Source organism: Lynx rufus, unplaced genomic scaffold, assembly GCF_022079265.1.
Source record: "Lynx rufus isolate CCGP_SWC_20201006 ecotype Redwood Valley unplaced genomic scaffold, mLynRuf1.p SCAF_6, whole genome shotgun sequence".
Taxonomy (NCBI): Eukaryota; Metazoa; Chordata; class Mammalia; order Carnivora; family Felidae; genus Lynx; species Lynx rufus.
Window position 1 is genome coordinate 29282577 of NW_025814878.1, and position 17115 is coordinate 29299691.

Consider the following 17115-nt stretch of genomic DNA (forward strand, 5'->3'; position numbering starts at 1 on the left):
ACAATACTGAAATCAACGAGAATTTCTCAAAAACAAAACAAAACAAAAAAAACCAAACCAAAACAAAACAAAAAACACCTGACCATTGACTGATAGTATATAAAGTAGTTACTTTTCATTTTGTCATTAGATGAAACCCTAATTTCCTTAACGTTTCCTCCTATCCCACCAACTACCACAAGGTTCCACAAGGTTTTAGATTAGTGTTACTCAAATTAGCTCTTGTTGAAGTATTTTCAAAGGTCTGCTAGCTCTCCAGTTCCAAATTTTAATCTTGTGCTTTCACTTTGACAGGAAACTTAAATGTTAATGTAAGCATTTCTGGAACTCAGGCTGGGCACCTGAGAGACGGATAGGACCACATGATCTCAAAACCTATCTTTGCATGCATGTTTGATCATATGGCAGATCGAGCGCATAAATCATTGAACTTGTCAAGTGATGCCAAATGTCATTTTAGGGCCCCTTGCAAGGGGCTCTGTAGTTCATATTGTGGAATAGTACAAGTTACATGCAACATACTGATCAAAGAACCCGTGTGGAAGTAGTCAGGATTCTTGTTGCAATTTGCTTTCAGCAAAAATCATCTGTTATTTTAATTAATGTTTTTAATTTTAATTTTACTGTTTTTTTAGGCTTTTGTAAGGATTAATGTGTTTTGATTTTATAGAGCTCTGAGTATAGGGAATTCATACCTGATTTTATGTTTGTACATATTTAAATAACATAATAAAGCTGATTTAGGCCAAGCACTGGGGGTACGTAAGCCTCTTTCCCTTAATAGCAATCTGTATATTATAGTGCTCAAATTTGAAAAGTACTGCTTTAGAAAGTCTCTGAATTTCCTCACTGGCTGCTTTCCTTGATTTGCGGCGATGGGAAGAAAAATTTCTCAATGATTGCCCCTTGGGAAGCTTCTGTCATATTTTGCCAGGCTCTTCCTGTCACTGCTCCAACCTACCTTTAGTTCTTGAGTCCTATTTTCAAGGCCATACAGCATCGTATATGGGGCAGGCAGCGGGCCAGTGAGGTTGACGCTCATGGCCATCTGCTCCAGGTGAGCCAAGTCACCGAGAAGAAGGCCCGTGCATTCATCTCCACAAACTGTGAGAGGGAAACAACACAGAATATTTACTTCTGTTAAGTATCCCAGGCAGATGTTCAGAGATTTCAGCTATGAAATATTTTATGGCCCAAGTATAATTCTGCTAGAGATGCTGCTGCTCATCTTAGATAATTAACGCTTTCAGATGGATGACAGTTGAAAAAAAAAACAACAAAAAAAAAAACAAAACAAAAAGAACAACAGAAGAGCAGACATGCCTGTTGCCCAGAAAGCTGAAATATGGACAGCAACATAAGCTGAGGAACCAAAGAGGAGGAGCAAACGGATTTTGAGGGAAACAAGCATATTGCAGAAGTACGAGAGGTAAGGCGTGCAACACAACATTATAAATGTTCCAGAATTTCCGCATAAGCAATCTAGAGGACATCTGGAACTAGGGAATAAAACATGCTCCAGTGTCTAAAAATGCATGTGGAGTATCTGTAGCAACTGGGTCTCTACACACTTTGAGTACCGGGTACACCGCATATCCCCAAACTGTACAACGTTTCAGCTTGACAGCTACTGAAAAGAATTATTTTAAAGAAAAAAGAAAAGGGAAAGAACTTTGCTTTTTATAATTTGTGGTCTTTTGCTCGTGATAATGTATTGATTTATTTACTTACTTACCTACGTACTTGCCAACTTCTCCTCTTTAAGCTTTCAGCCCATGAGCACCCCTCATTCCACACGCTCTCACAAATGCTTGCTTTGTTAATTAACCCCATCCAGTCTTGTGGATAAATTATTGAGAAGGGCCAGGAAAATGTTATTCCTTAAGCAGCCCAAAGTGTTAATGTTCTATGTATAATATTTCCAACAGTTAGAAAGAGGACTATTCAAATTTGGTGTAGTAGATGGGGGGCTGGTGGTAGAGTCATTAGAGAGAAAAAAAAAAGGATTGCCTTTTCATTATTATATTCGTTTCATAAGCAGTAGGATTTCTACAATGAAAAGACATGAATTCTTTGTAGGATTTTAAATATATCCGTAGTCAGTTCGAACTTCTCAGTTCAATTTTTTTTTTCTCTACCCTTTGCATCAGAGCAGTGAGATGCAGCTTCTCCATGCCAAGGAGCATGTCCTACCATGTTGATGATACACATTTATGGATATGGTTATAATATCCAGCATATATGCAACAGAAGGAGGTATCAAAACTATGCATATTAGAAGAGAGGTAAATACATAACATGGAAGATACCAAGCCTGGAGCAGGTTTGGACCATGCCCCAAATTGGCAAGAATTCAATTAGGTCTCTTCACAGCACTCCCCTGAGCTGCCTAATGGAGAGAAAACTATTAACTGAAGCTTGTAACTAAAGAGAAGTAGTACAGAGGGTGATTTTTTTGATAGGACAGCAGTTAGAGGTGAGTTACAATATCCCCTCACAGGGATTAAACTGCCCCAGCAGGGCTTTTAATAAATCAGCTCCTTACAGGTGATACCTGCAACTGTACAGCTGCACCTGCAGGAGCTTCTCCAGCGGAGTGAACAAAGAGGCTTTGGACGCAGGAGCCGAAGTGTGGGACTAGAGCTGTGTTCTCTTCCTCTTCTGCTAACCAGAATGAAAGGGAACTTGCTCTGCATGGAAACTCAGTGTAAAGAACACAGCATCGCACCTTCCCGCTCCCAGCTCAATGCGAGTCCTGGAGAAGCTTTAACACGCTTGTGTACACGAAACACTCACAGAAAACACAACCTGCAACATAATTAGGTGCCAAACTGGCTATGCCTAAACATCAAGACACAGTCTGGTTCTCAAATGTTAGTGGGTCTCAAAATCATCTGAAGAATGTTCTGGCTTCTGATTCTCTGACCGAGAATGTGCTTTCCTAACAAGCTCTCAGGTAAATACTGATACTTCTGGTCTAGTGGTAACCAGACTGGCAGCAGTGACGTCACCTGGGAGTTTATTGGACATGCACAATCTGGGGCCACTCTAGATCCAGTGGATCAGAATCTGCATTTTAGAAAGATTCCCATGTGATCTATACATGTTAGTGTTTGAAAAGCAGTGCTGCTGGCTGGTTGGTCTCCATTTTGGCTGCACATTAGAGCCATGTGGGGATTTATAAAATGCAGATATTCACGTTCTTCCCACCTCCAATGTCAGAGCATCTGATTTCTTAGGTCTGGGGTAAGGCCTAGGAATCAGGATTTTTAAGAGATTACAGATGATCCTATCATGCAGCCAGGGTTAGAACCACTGTTTGAGATGATAAGCTTCAGGGATGCTTAGTCTAAAGAAGCAAGATATCATTTTGCGTGTTGTCTCCTCTGCCTAGGACACTTCTCCCTCCATCTTCCCCTATGTGGCTCCTGGATGTTCAGGTCAAGTGCTCAAGGGTTACTTCCTCAGACGGGAAGGCCATGATGACTCTGAAATTACCGTCTCCCCCAATCACCCTGGCATTCCCTTTGTCTTGGTATCTTACTAATTTCGTGTATGACTATCTTATTACTTTATGGCTTCTTCCACACCAGAGAAGGGACCTCAATCACCTTTGGTCACAGTGTTTAGGAATGGTGCCTTGCACATAGCAGACACAGTGAAATATATTTGCTTACTACTATCTTTGTAAAGAAGAGCAAAAAGTATTTTGGAGAAGATCAAAGTGTTAGAAGAAGAGAGAGAAATGGAGGGAAGGAGGGAGAGAAGAAGAAACAGAGTGGTCAAACAGGAATTGTCTAAATGGAAGAAAATGATAATGAGATGGGAATGAGAGAGCCACACAGATAGGTGAGGAACAGGAGAACACAATAAAAACAATGGTAAAAGAAAACTGGCTTGTGATTAGAGAGGCAGAGACCACGAATGTCGGGAGATGGTTGTTACTATGCCCGCATAAAATAATTCAGGTTCTTTTTCTTTTGAGGTAATTCAATTTTGACCCAGGAAAGAGTTATTCGGCTGGAGGAAGGGCAAGAAAAAAAGATACAGAATCTTATCAAGAAAGGAACAACACAGATGGGTTACAGACCAGATAAAGGCAATGCTCGATTCTGGAGTGGATTAAAAATGGTCACTTCTTTCCTGTTCTCCCAGTATGAGGTAGGGTCTATTTCTCTCCCCTTGAATCTGGGTTGAATTTATGACACACTCTGACCCACAGAGGGTGTCAGAGGAATACCGTGGGACTCTTGAGCCACAGCTTCAAGGGGTTCAGCATTTTCTGCTTTCACATTCTTGGAACCCCGCAGCCTTATGAATAATCCCAGATGAGCCTTCTTGAGGAAGAGAGGCAGCTGTGAGCAAGAGAAAGGCAGGCTCCACCATTCCAGCTGTGGCCCCATTGTGTGAATAAGGCCCCCCTGGCATGACAACAAAAGAACTGTCCACTGGAGCTCAGCCCAAATTGCCAATCTACAGAAACCCGAGGATATATACAGTTGCTGTTTTAAGCTATTGGATTTTGGAGTGGCAGCGATACACAACTGGTACTCTGCCCCAAGTTTTGTCAAGTGTGATTTAGAGTTCAAATTCAGATCAGGGACTTACGAGTTGAAATTCACAGGCTAAAAACAAATACTAGTAAAGATGATTAATTTCATTAAAAGTTAGGAAGGGAACAGAGGTTCCTTTCCCATTGAGGCCAAGTTCATCATTGTAAGAAAGTTCCATCCAACTTCTAGTGAAGACGGATTTTGGGCAGATGTTCCCAGGATGTAAGCAAGCAATACGCTCTTTTTCACTTTCACGATCTTGAAAGATACTTCACAATAGGATGTCTCGCCATGCTTTTTAGGGCAGTGTGTTCTTCAGGAATCCTTTGCTAACCCTTTCTCTAATGTATTTATAATTGATAACCTACCTATTTCCAAGAAGAAATTGAGTCAATTCACTGATAATAGTGTGGCTAGAGGCTCCTCACTGATGGCTCCAGAAATTTCCAGGGAAGAGTTTTCTCAGTGTTTACTTCACACAAGAATAAATCAAGCACTGGAATGCAGAACTAGATCTGATTTACTGTAATACACTACGGAGTAAATTGGTGAGCTAGAATGCCAAGAGGCATGATAAATACTGATTTTTCTCTCATTTATTCTACCCCCTGCCCATCTGTTTTGGTTCCTCATCTTCAGTTGTTGAAATGAAAATGTATTTAATTGCTCTTCCAAAGATTCATACATTCCATTTTATGTCTCTGTGTCCAAAGGTCTATTATTATCTCATGTGTTATGGTCTCTGCATTTGCTTTTTGGGGAACAAAGTATGAGCACATTTCCATAAGTGAGAGGGAAGTTTTATAGTATGCTCCAAGTAATATAGTAACATCTGTCCAAATGGGTCAGAAAGACTTATGGATATGACAGCCATGGGGATTTTTTCAAAGCTTCTATATAAGTCTAGTTCATGCAGTTATAAGATAAACACATACGGAAATGTGCCTTTTACATAATGGTTGGCTATTTTATTTTGACACAAAATATTTTACTTATACCACAAGTTACTTTTATTTGCCCTCAAAAAGTCTGAAATGTCTGGCAACAAACACTAAAAGTGGGATGCAAATTAAAACCACATTTAATTCACTATGAGAGCGAAGCTTTGAAGAGTGTATAGAGACATGGAATACTCACGTTATGTAAACAATTGTTCTTTGATAAGGGTGCAGTAACAACTCAGTGTAAATTAAACACCTATCTTATAATCAGGACCCCAAAAGAACCTCTTCAAACCATTCTATTCAGTAAGAGATAAGGTTATAATGTGAGATCCTGCCTAAACTGCATGGAAGCAAAAGCAAATATTTCAAGACTATGATTATATTTTGCATGACTAAATGTTTCTGAGGCTTTGCCTATAAAAGTGTCAGGATGAATTCGTGTCTAATATTAACAAATGTGGTACTAAATTCAGATCGTTATAGCTGGGCACATGTAAGGGACAAATCATACAGCTGATATTACAGATCGTTCTGCTAGCAATTAGTACAAAATACTGCATTTCTACCAGAGTCCCCCATGCATAATAACTACTGGCTTACTGTCACAAAAAATTCACACACTACATCCACACCAGAGAAGCTAAAGCTGAAATGAGTGCATGGAGTATTTTTGAAAAGGCCAAACCCATTAACCAATTTTAGGTAAAGAGACATAAATTGTCTGCTCTGATAAAATAGGGATAAATGAATAAATAAATATACATTGCTAACAAAAGATACAATTTGAGTACTTATACTCATGGTTTAATTTAACTCTTTTACATCAAGGCCCTTGATAGTTCCTAGGATATGGGTTTTATATTTCGCTCTTTTCCCTTTCCCCTTCAAGAAGAAACTTTTAGAATGGCATATACCTAGAACTTATTATTATGTAGAAATAATATCTTCTAAAATTTGGTTTTAAACTGATTGAGAAGGGGTTGTTTTGCCTGTTATTTCTTTGAATAAAGGAAAAGGTTCTGTAGGCTTTAGATGAGGCTGATGAATTTGTTCATGTACCAAGTTATTTTATATATTGTATATAATTTATATATTTGATATATAAATTTTTACATATTAATTTTAACTTAATTTTTAATACTTATATATATGTTCAAAAAATTCTGTACAGAAGTGCATATATATGTGTGTACATATATAAATGTGTGTATATGTATTTATATATATGTATATGTATATGTATGTGTATGTGTATGTATATACATACTGATATATGTGTGTATATATATACACATGTATATATATGTATATATGTATATATACATATGTATATATGTGTATATATACATGTATATATATGTGTATATATACATATATGTGTGTATATATATACATGTATATATATATATGTATATGTATATATATATAGAACACAAGTTCAAAATGGCTCAAGAATGGCGTATATTTTCCAAAAAAAGAGGAAACTTTTTTGCAAGCTCTATAATAATATGGGATAGTAACTTTTATTTATATAATATTCACTACATAGCAGGCAATATGCTCTTTCTTGCCACTGTTATCTCATTTAATGTTCACAGCAATTCTGTGAAATAAATACTATTAATATTCTCATTTAAAAGATGAGAAAAGTAGTCATAATCATCACATTTATGAGTCTATAAATATTGCCATTTGAAAACTTAAAGGAGAAAATATAAGGTGGTAATAAAGGGCATTTTCAGTGACTTGAAGAGCCTAGAATTAGAGATAATTATAGACAACCAGAAATCAGCCAACCTAAATATTTCATCAGAAACTGATAAACTGCACAAAACATCATGTTTTTGAAAAAAAATGGTCAAATAATAACCAGGATGACAATATGCTTAGAATTTATTGAGCACCTCTTGTGAGTAGGTTCTTCACATATATGCATGTAGTATTTTGTTTCCATTTTACAGATGATGAAATGAGGTTTAGAAAAGATCTAGAAATGATGTCACACAACTTGTACGTGGCCAGCCAGGATTCAAACATTCTAGAGCCATACCATGACAGCATATACTTCCTGGCATCAGGAGATGGTCTGTTACAGGGACACCACAGAAAAGACAATCTGACTATCTTACTTATAAGACTTCCTCTAACTTGAAGATCATATGATTCTATTGTTCTTCAAGGTCATTGAACTGCTTGGATCTAGAACAGTGAAAACTGTAACCAAATGGAGTTTATTCTTAAAATAAAGCCTGACAGAAAATTAAGACTGATCCTGGATATGAAAGTTCAACAGCAAAACTCCTCCCATTACTAGCACAGCTTTCTCAATGTGATCTGCAAACCACTGAGACTGAGCACCAGTAACTGGGAAAACTACCTAGAATCAGAGTGATAGTTGCTGTTCTACAATCTCATAATCCCAGACCTATGCTAAGAAGGTTGACAAAAGTCTCAAAGCATCTTTTACTAACAAAACAGGTGCCGATAAAGTACAAACAGGATGAACAGAAGTTGCTTTTATAGATTCCATGATTTCTTGATTTGAACAACCTACGACAGCTTAGAGATGTAGAAAACTACAGTATACATACTGGCTTTTGAGTCCCACTAGGGATTAAGTGGGAGCAGAAAGAGGATGGCATTTAAAGGGCTAGGATGGAGGGTGATCACATGTCCCACAAGCAAAGCCATAACTCATTAAACAGCATCAGGAGGTCAACGGATGTTTTCTCAACATCTTTTATTAGGGAATGTCTCATTTTCTTTACAGTGATCCACCCCATTTCACTATCTTCTTCCTACTCTCATTTACAGGGAGCAATAATTGCCATTAGCAATCATCTCTGATTACAGGAGTGCAGCCGTGTTGTAGTGACAATATACGGGCCTCTGCATTATTGTGATAAGATCCTTACTGACAACTGGATATTAAAAAAAAAAATAATCTTGATCATCTCTGCAGATCAGGGTCAATGTAGGATGAAAACTCAGACCTCAGCTTTCACCAAGTGGCTGAAAGATGTATATTTTACTGAATTAAGGTGTGCTTATCACATTTAGCTAGGTTTACACCTTAGGTTGCGGATAAAAAAAACACACTTTATGATTGCTTTTGCAAAACCGGCAAGCATAACCTCATCTTAAATGTTATAGTTTAAATACATTTTAATTTATTTCAAATAATAAAGGTCTTATATTCCTAATATCTCATATGTAATGAATAAACATAGGAAGCATCAATTTCATATTTGTAAAATCCTATTTCAGGCATTTTTGATGGAATAACATCTTGCCAACAGCTCCTAATTTTAATTTCTGTTCTCTAGAAGAGTAATATATTTTACTATGCGACTCATAATCTATTTTAAACATCACATGAGTTGTTCTGTGTTAACTACTGATCTGTAGAAAATAGGACGTGAACAAATCCAAGTCTTGTGATTCACAGTACAAAACTTTACTATTAAATAATGTCTTTCTTGCTCATTCTCAAATTTCAGAAAGGCAGGCAGTTGTTCTCATTTTATAAAATGATATGTAAATTGTAAATGAGGGATGGAAGAGGAAGTTGGATTTGTAGTAACCCAACGTACTAAGAAGTCCATCCTGATTTGGAAAGTCCAACAAAACGTGTGTTCAGAACTCACCTACATGGGTAAGGGAAGAACATACTGTAGTGTCATCCCATATTATTCCTATTAGAAAAACATAAAAAGGTTCTGAAAGTTATCTGAGCATGCAGCTAGTGTGTTTTTCACTTGCATAGACAGCAGGACTCCACATGACAATCTCTGATAAATAAAAATCCATTATAACTGCCACATAACTATAATAATGTTTTAAATCTTAGAGAAGAGGGTCTCAACAGTTAGCAGGAAAAAAAAATCTATGTACACATTGACATATATGTATATTTATATATGTACCTATATATTTAAAATTTTTCATTGTTAGCACATTTTATCTTTATTCTTTGTTGCAGTAACACCGGCTCTAGGCTCAAGAAGTAAATGAATAAAGAACCGAGTTAATTAATGTTGAATATACTGGGAAACCCATGTTTGCTTTCAGTGTTTTGCATTGGTAGTCAGCATAGAGGAAAGTAAGATTTCCAAGACAGACCTAGTTTCAAATCATTGCTCTGTTGAAAAGTCACTGTGAAACTTGGAAAAATCACTTAAATCACCTAAATTCAGTTTTGTTGTCATAATACAGGGATGCTGCAATAATTAAAAGAAAAGCAAATAGTGCTTAATATAGCGTCTGGAAGATGGTAAACTCCCAATACAGGTGAACCTTTAAGGAATTACTATTATGATGAACCATGTGTGGTGAAGGGGGCTTTGGAGGACACCTAGAATCCGAAGGCATATATATTGGTTAACTATGACCAGGCACTGACTATGATTGGTGAGGTTGACTACGTTGGTGGGTTGAATTTGGCTCACAATGAGAGACTCTGCTCTCTAAATATTTACTATTAAGGACATAGATTACTTGTTTAAATTCCTCATGACAGTAATGGAAATTCCATCTATAAAAGGCCTACGTCCTACAAGAAATTCACCATTTGGATCCCATAAGATTCTAGCTTGCTCACTGGCAATTGTCTATGGCAGCTACAAGTCTATTTTAGGGACTTAGGTGCTCCAGAGAAGCTCGTCTATGATTTCTGAATGTGCTGTGTTACACAATCTCTACAGCACAATTTTATATCCTTTGTTAAATAAATTAATTGTGTAACTAACCTTAGAGTGAGTATATAGACTCTTTCCACCAATATGCAGCTCTCTTGAGATAATGCAATAATCATGCCCAGGTCATTTATTGTGCTTTTGTCTATTTTTTTTTAAATATACAAGTCCACAATAGGGCCAAATTAAATTATGTTTTCTAGAAAATTAACCAAAGAGAGAAAAATTAACTATCTAACGCACACGACTCACCTGAGTGCGTATTATCTAATAGGAAAAACAAGTTATTTTTTATAATCAGTACCATCTTAACAACAAGTACCACTTTATCTCCTTTCTTAATCAAGACAGCATGGGCTCTAAGCTCAGAAGAGGTTTTTCTCAGAAGACATTTCTCTTACTACATCCATATTCTCTTACCCAAACCAGGCTACCTTCATCCACTCCCACTCACAGGCCTTATAAAATTCCACTGTAATCACATGTGATAAACAGCTCTGCAGATCAAACATGCCAGGTGAATCATTCTTTGGTTTCTTGTTCTGATTTAGCTTAATGATATAGAAAGATATTAAAAAGAGATTTGAAGGTAAGTCAGTTATGTCCTTATTTGTGTCTTGATTAATTATCTCATTTCAAAACTAGTAGTAGAAACTGAGTCCTGGAAAAGGCCAACATAATAGAAGCATGGTATATTTTTTCACAACAGGAAAACATTTTTAAATATGAGAAAAGAAGAAAAGTCTAAATATATTCTATGCAACAATTCTTACAGTTAACCTAATAAAGGGTAAGGAATAGCATTTCTAGAAATCAAAATCACTAATATTTAACAGCAACATAAGGAAAATCTACACAGCATTTATAAAATAAGAATATGTCTTATAAATATCTTAAAATTTAAAAGAAATATTTATTTATAAAGTAATTATAAACACATAAGAAAAGGTGTCTACCCATAAAAAAAACCTCCATAACTTAACACTTCTTTGGTACAAGAAAAACATCACTATTAATTAATTCTCCAGAAAAATATTAAAATTCCCTGGACATAGCAATTGAACTGAATACCATGTAGAGCAATGGGAAATACATTTCTCTGGGGGACAAGAATAATGCAAATGAACATTATAAGGCTAATGTAACTCTAACTGACGTATTGGCACTTTTGTTACCACATGGGACCCTGGGAGATTTAAAATCTACCAATGTGAAAGAGAAAAAAAATGAGTTGAATTTTCTTATAAATTTATGTAAATGCATATAAAGTATTAATCACCAACAGAATAAGAACATAGAGCCACTGTTGTTGACGGGCAGAATGACAAATGTTCAGAAAATAATCCCATTATTTTATCTCTTACAGACTTTAATGTATTATTGCAATTTTTGTGCTTAACATCAAATGTGATCTTTATACTTCAAGTTTACTTCTGGATAATTAAGAAAATAGACAATTTAGGGATAAGTGGGTGACTTAGTTAAGTGTCTGACTCTTGATTTCAGCTCAGGTCATGATCTCACGGCTTGTGGGTTGGAGCCTCATGTTGGGTTCCACACTGACAGCACAGAGACCGCTTGGGATTCTTTCTTTCTCTTTGCCCCTCCCCCACTTGCTTGTGTGTGTATGCACACTTTCCCTCTCTCTCAACATAAATAAGTTAAAAATTTTTCTGAAATAAAAGAAAATTGATAATTTAAAATTCAAGGACTGTTTACATTAGAGTTTATATTTGGAGCATCTATACAGTATCTAGTTAAATATATCAATGTTAATAATCTAATTTGAAAACAATATTGAAAGTAATGCAATTACATTAGAGGTCCACTCCAATTATCATTAAAATATGTTATTATACTTGAAAAGAGTATATACATATATGATCAATAACTGAATATGATAATGTGTATATTATATGTTACACTTTATCTTTCCCTCCCTTCAACCTTGAAATTTATTTTTATTTTAAATTTAATACAATTTCATGATTGAAATGCATTGAAGAAACAATTTAAGAACCTATGTCCCCAAACATACCCAGTCTTTACCTTTTTTTGGCATATTTTAAAAGCCAGCTTTAATACATGGAGACTAAACGATGAATTGGTTAACCAGGAAATCAAAGAAGAAATAAAAAAATAGATGAAAACACATAAAAACAAAACACATGGTAAAAAATCCTTGGAATGCAGCAAAAAAAAGTTCTAAGAAGGGAGTTTATAGCAATACAGGCCTACCTCAGGAAACAAGAAAAATCTTAAATTAACAACATAACCTTACACTGAAAAGAGCTATAAAAAGAAGAAAAAAACAAAACCCAGAGCTAGTAGAAGAAAGGAAATAATAAAGATTAAAACAGAAATAAATGAAGTAGAGACTAAAAACAACAATAGAAATGACCAAACCAATTAGGAGCTTGTTCTTTGAAAAGATAAACAAAACTGATAAATCTTTAGCCAGATTCATCAAGAAAAGAAAAAGGATTCAAATAAATAAAATCAGAAATGAAGGAGGATAAATAACAACTGACTCCAGAGAAATTATAGGAGAATATTATGAAAAAGTATATGTCAACAAATTGAGACAATGTAGAAGAAATGGATACATTCCTAGGAACCTATAATCTTCCAAAACTAAATCAGGAAGATATAGGAAATTTGAACAGACCAATTCCAAGTAATGAAATTGAATCGGTAATAAAAAAACTCCCCCCAAAACAAAAATCCAAGACCAGATGGCTTCACAGATGAATTCTACCAAACATTTAAAGAAGAATTAATACCTATTCTCCTCACACTATTCCAAAAAATAGAAGAGAAAGAAAAACTTCCATATTTATTCTATGAGGTCAGTTTTAAATTAACTTGATATCAAAACCAGACAAAGGTACTACAAGGAAAAGAGAAAAACAGGTCAATATCTCTGATGATAACAGATGCAAAAATTCTCAACAAAATATTAGCAAACTGAAATCAACAACACATTAAAAAATAATTCACCAGATGGGGCGCCTGGGTGGCTCAGTAGGTTGAGCGTCCAACTAAGGCTCAGGTCATGATCTCACAGTTTGTGGGTTCCAGCCCCATGTCGGGCTCTGTGCTGACAGCTCGGAGCCTGGAGCCTGTTCTGGATTCTGTCTCCCTTTCTCTCTGCCCCTCCCCTGCTCACATTGTCTCTGTCTCTCTCAAAAATAAATAAACATTAAAAAAAATTTTAATAAAAAAATTAATTCACCAGAATCAAGTGGGATTTATTCCAGGGATGCAATATTCAAAAATCAATCAGTATAGGGGCACCTGGGTGGCTCAGTTGGTTAACCATTTAACTCTTGATTTTGGCTTAGGTCCTGATATCATGGTTTGTGAGATCAAGCCCCATGTTGGGCTGGGTGCTGACATCAGGGAGCCTGCTTGGGATACTCTCCCTCTCCCTATGTCCCTCCTCCCCCACAAATAAATAAATAAAAAAACATTAAAAATTATTTAAAAATCAGTATAATACATCACATTACAAAATAAAGGGAAAAAAACATGATCATTCCAATATATGCAGAAAAACCATTTGACAAAATACAATATCCATTCATAATGAAAACTCTCAACAAAGTACATTTAGTGAGAATATTCCTCAACATAATAAAAGCTATATATGAAAAACCAACAGTTATTCATACTCAGTGGTGAAAACTGAGAGCTTTCCCTTAATATCAGGAATAAACAAGGATGTCCACACACACCACTTTCATTCAACATAGTGTTCAAAGTCCTAGCTATAGCAATCAGACAAGAAAAAGACAAAAGGCAACCATTGGTAAGAAGGAAGTAAAAATGTCACTATTTGCAGATGACATGATACTATGCGTAGAAAACTCTAAAGGCTCCACCAAAAAACTGTTAGTACTGACAAATGAACTCAGTAAAGTTGCAGGGTACAAAATTAACATATAGAAATCTGTTAGGTTTCTATGCACTAATAATGAAATAATACAAAGAGAAAGTAAGAAAGAAATCAATCTCATTTACAATTTCAGCAAAAATAATAAAATATATGGGAATAAACTTGAGGAGGTGAAAGACCCGTACTCTAAAAACTGTAAAACATTGATGAAAGAAATTTAAGAGGACACAAACAAATTGAAAGACACCGCATGCTTATGGATTGGAAAAATTAATATTGTTAAAATTTCTGTACTACCCAAAACAATCAGATTTGATAAAATCCATATCAAAATACCAATAGCATTTTTTTTATAGAAATAGAACAAATTATACTAAAAGCTTCATGAAACCATAAAAGACTTCAAATATACCAAGCAATCTTTAGAAGGAAGAACAAAACTAGAAGAATCACAATTTTAGATTTCAGTATATACCACAAAGGTGTAGTAATCAAAACAGTATTGTCTGATACAACAGACACATAGATCAATGGAACAGAATAAAGTGTCCAAAAAAAATGCCAGGCTTATATAGTGAATTAATCAACAACAAAGGAGGCAAAGCTACACGATGGGGAGAAGATAGTATATTCAACAAATGGTGTTGGTAAAACTGGACAGCTGCAAGCAAAATAATAAAACTGAACCACTTTCTTGTATCGTACAGAAAAATAAACTCAAAATGGATTAAAGACCTATATGTGAGATCTGAAACCGTAAAAATTCTTGGGGAAGACATAGGCATTACTTCTTTGACATTGGCCTTAGCAACATTTTTCTAGATATGTTTTTTTCAGGCAAGGGAAACAAAAGCAAAAATAAACTGTTGGGATTACACCAAAATAAAAGCTTTTGCACATCAAAGCAAACAACTAACCAAACTAAAAGACAACCTGCTGAATAGAAGAATATATTTGCAATTGATATATCTGGTAAGGATCTAATATCCAAAATATACAAAAAACTTCTACAACTCAACAGTGAAAAACCAAATAATCCAATTAAAAATCGACAGAGGACCTGAGCAGACATTTTCCCAAAGAAAACCTACAGATGGCGAACAGACACATGAAAGGATGCTCAACATACTAATCACCAGGGAAATTCAAATCAAAACCATGATGAGATATCTATCACCTTACAGCTGTCAGAATGGCTAGAATAAAAAAGACAAAAAATAACAAGTGTTGGGGAGGATGCAGAGGAATCATTGTTCCCTGTTGGTGGGAATGTAAATCATTGTAGTCACTGTGGAAAACAGTATGGAGGTTCCTCAAAAAGTTAAAAATAGAGATACCATATGATCTAGTAATGCTACTACTGGGTTTTGGCCAAAGAAAATGATTCAAAAAGATATACGCACCTCCGTATCCATCGATAGATAAATGTGTAAAGAAGGTGTGGTATATATACACAGTGGAACACTACTCAGCCATAAAGAAGAATGAAATCTTGCCATTTGTGACATTATGCATGGAACTAGAGGGTACTGGACTAAATGAAATATGTCAGATAGAGAAAGACAAATACTGTAAGATTTCACTTATAAGTGGAATCTAAAAAATGTAGCAAAAAAACAGACTCTTAAATACAGAGAATAAACTGATAATTGGCAGAAAGGTCATAGGGGGATGTGTGAAATAGATTAAGGGGATTAAGAGGTACCCATTTCTAGTTATAAAATAAATAAGTAATGGGGATGAAAAGTATAGCATAGGGAATATAGGTAATAATATTGTAACAACGTCATTTGGTGACAGATGGTGACTACACTTATGGTGACCACTGAGAAATGTACAGAATTGTTGAATCAATATGTTGTTCACTTGAAACCAATATAACATTGTATGTTAATTATACTTCAAAAACATACATTCATACATACAGGCTAGCCAGCCTTAGCTTTTAAGATAACTCTCATAAAACTGGAGCATGAACAAAAATTCTAATTAAAACGCTATTAAGATTTAGACACACATAAGATGTTAAAACCAGAAATACTGGCATGCATAAATACACTAAAATAGGTAAGTATTGAAATAAAAGCTACTCCAAAATTTTACATTTCTATTTTTTAAAAATTTTAAATCTTTATTTATTTTTGAGAGAGAGAGACAGCATGTGAGCAGGGGAGGAGCAGAGAGAGAGAGGGAGACACAGAATCTGAAGCAGACTCCAGGCTCTGAGCTGGCAGCACAGAGCCTGACGCGGGGCTCGAACTCATGAATCATGACCTGAGCCGAAGTCAGACACCCAACCGACTGAGCCACCCAGGCGCCCCACACATTTCTATTTTTTAAAAAATAATTGAGGGGCGCCTGGGTGGCGCAGTCGGTTAAGCGTCCGACTTCAGCCAGGTCATGATCTCGCGGTCCGTGAGTTCGAGCCCCGCGTCAGGCTCTGGGCTGATGGCTCGGAGCCTGGAGCCTGTTTCCGATTCTGTGTCTCCCTCTCTCTCTGCCCCTCCCCCGTTCATGCTCTGTCTCTCTCTGTCCCAAAAATAAATAAACGTTGAAAAAAAAATTAAAAAAAAAAAAAATAATTGAGACCACTAATGTAAATGCCCTCAAGGCAAAGAATTGCATAATAGCCCCTCCCTAAATTTATAAATAACCTAATTTTAGATTATAACTTGTATCACCTATTATATTTAACACTGATATTCAGTGTACTTTCTGCATGGCATTGCTGAATCCAGTAGCAGTTATAAAAAAAAAAAAAAGAGCAAACTGCTCTCCATTTATTATACCTATGAGTGAAAATACTCATTCACTGTCACTGCTTCCAGGATCTGCAGTTCAAGAGAAAGTTTTGAAGCAGTATGCCCGTGGATTTCTCCACAAGCTAGGAAAGAAAAGTCAGTAGTATTTCAAGGCCTAATGTGTCTGTCCAGCCTATTACAAATCCAGGAGGATTCTGAAAAATGGAATGAACCCAGATCTTTAATCTGTCACAAAGGCTAAGCCAACCCTATGTAAAACTGCAA

General features: G+C 35.7%; 1 protein-coding gene across 1 annotated transcript in view; it reads right to left on the reverse strand.

Moving 5' to 3' along the window:
• Nucleotides 1-17115, reverse strand: part of LAMA2 (laminin subunit alpha 2) — a 475613-nt gene that overhangs the window by 155974 nt on the left and 302524 nt on the right. The window contains exon 33 of the mRNA XM_047102999.1: nucleotides 962-1104. Coding sequence (XP_046958955.1) covers nucleotides 962-1104 — 143 coding nt within the window. The remainder of the gene's footprint in view (nucleotides 1-961; nucleotides 1105-17115) is intronic.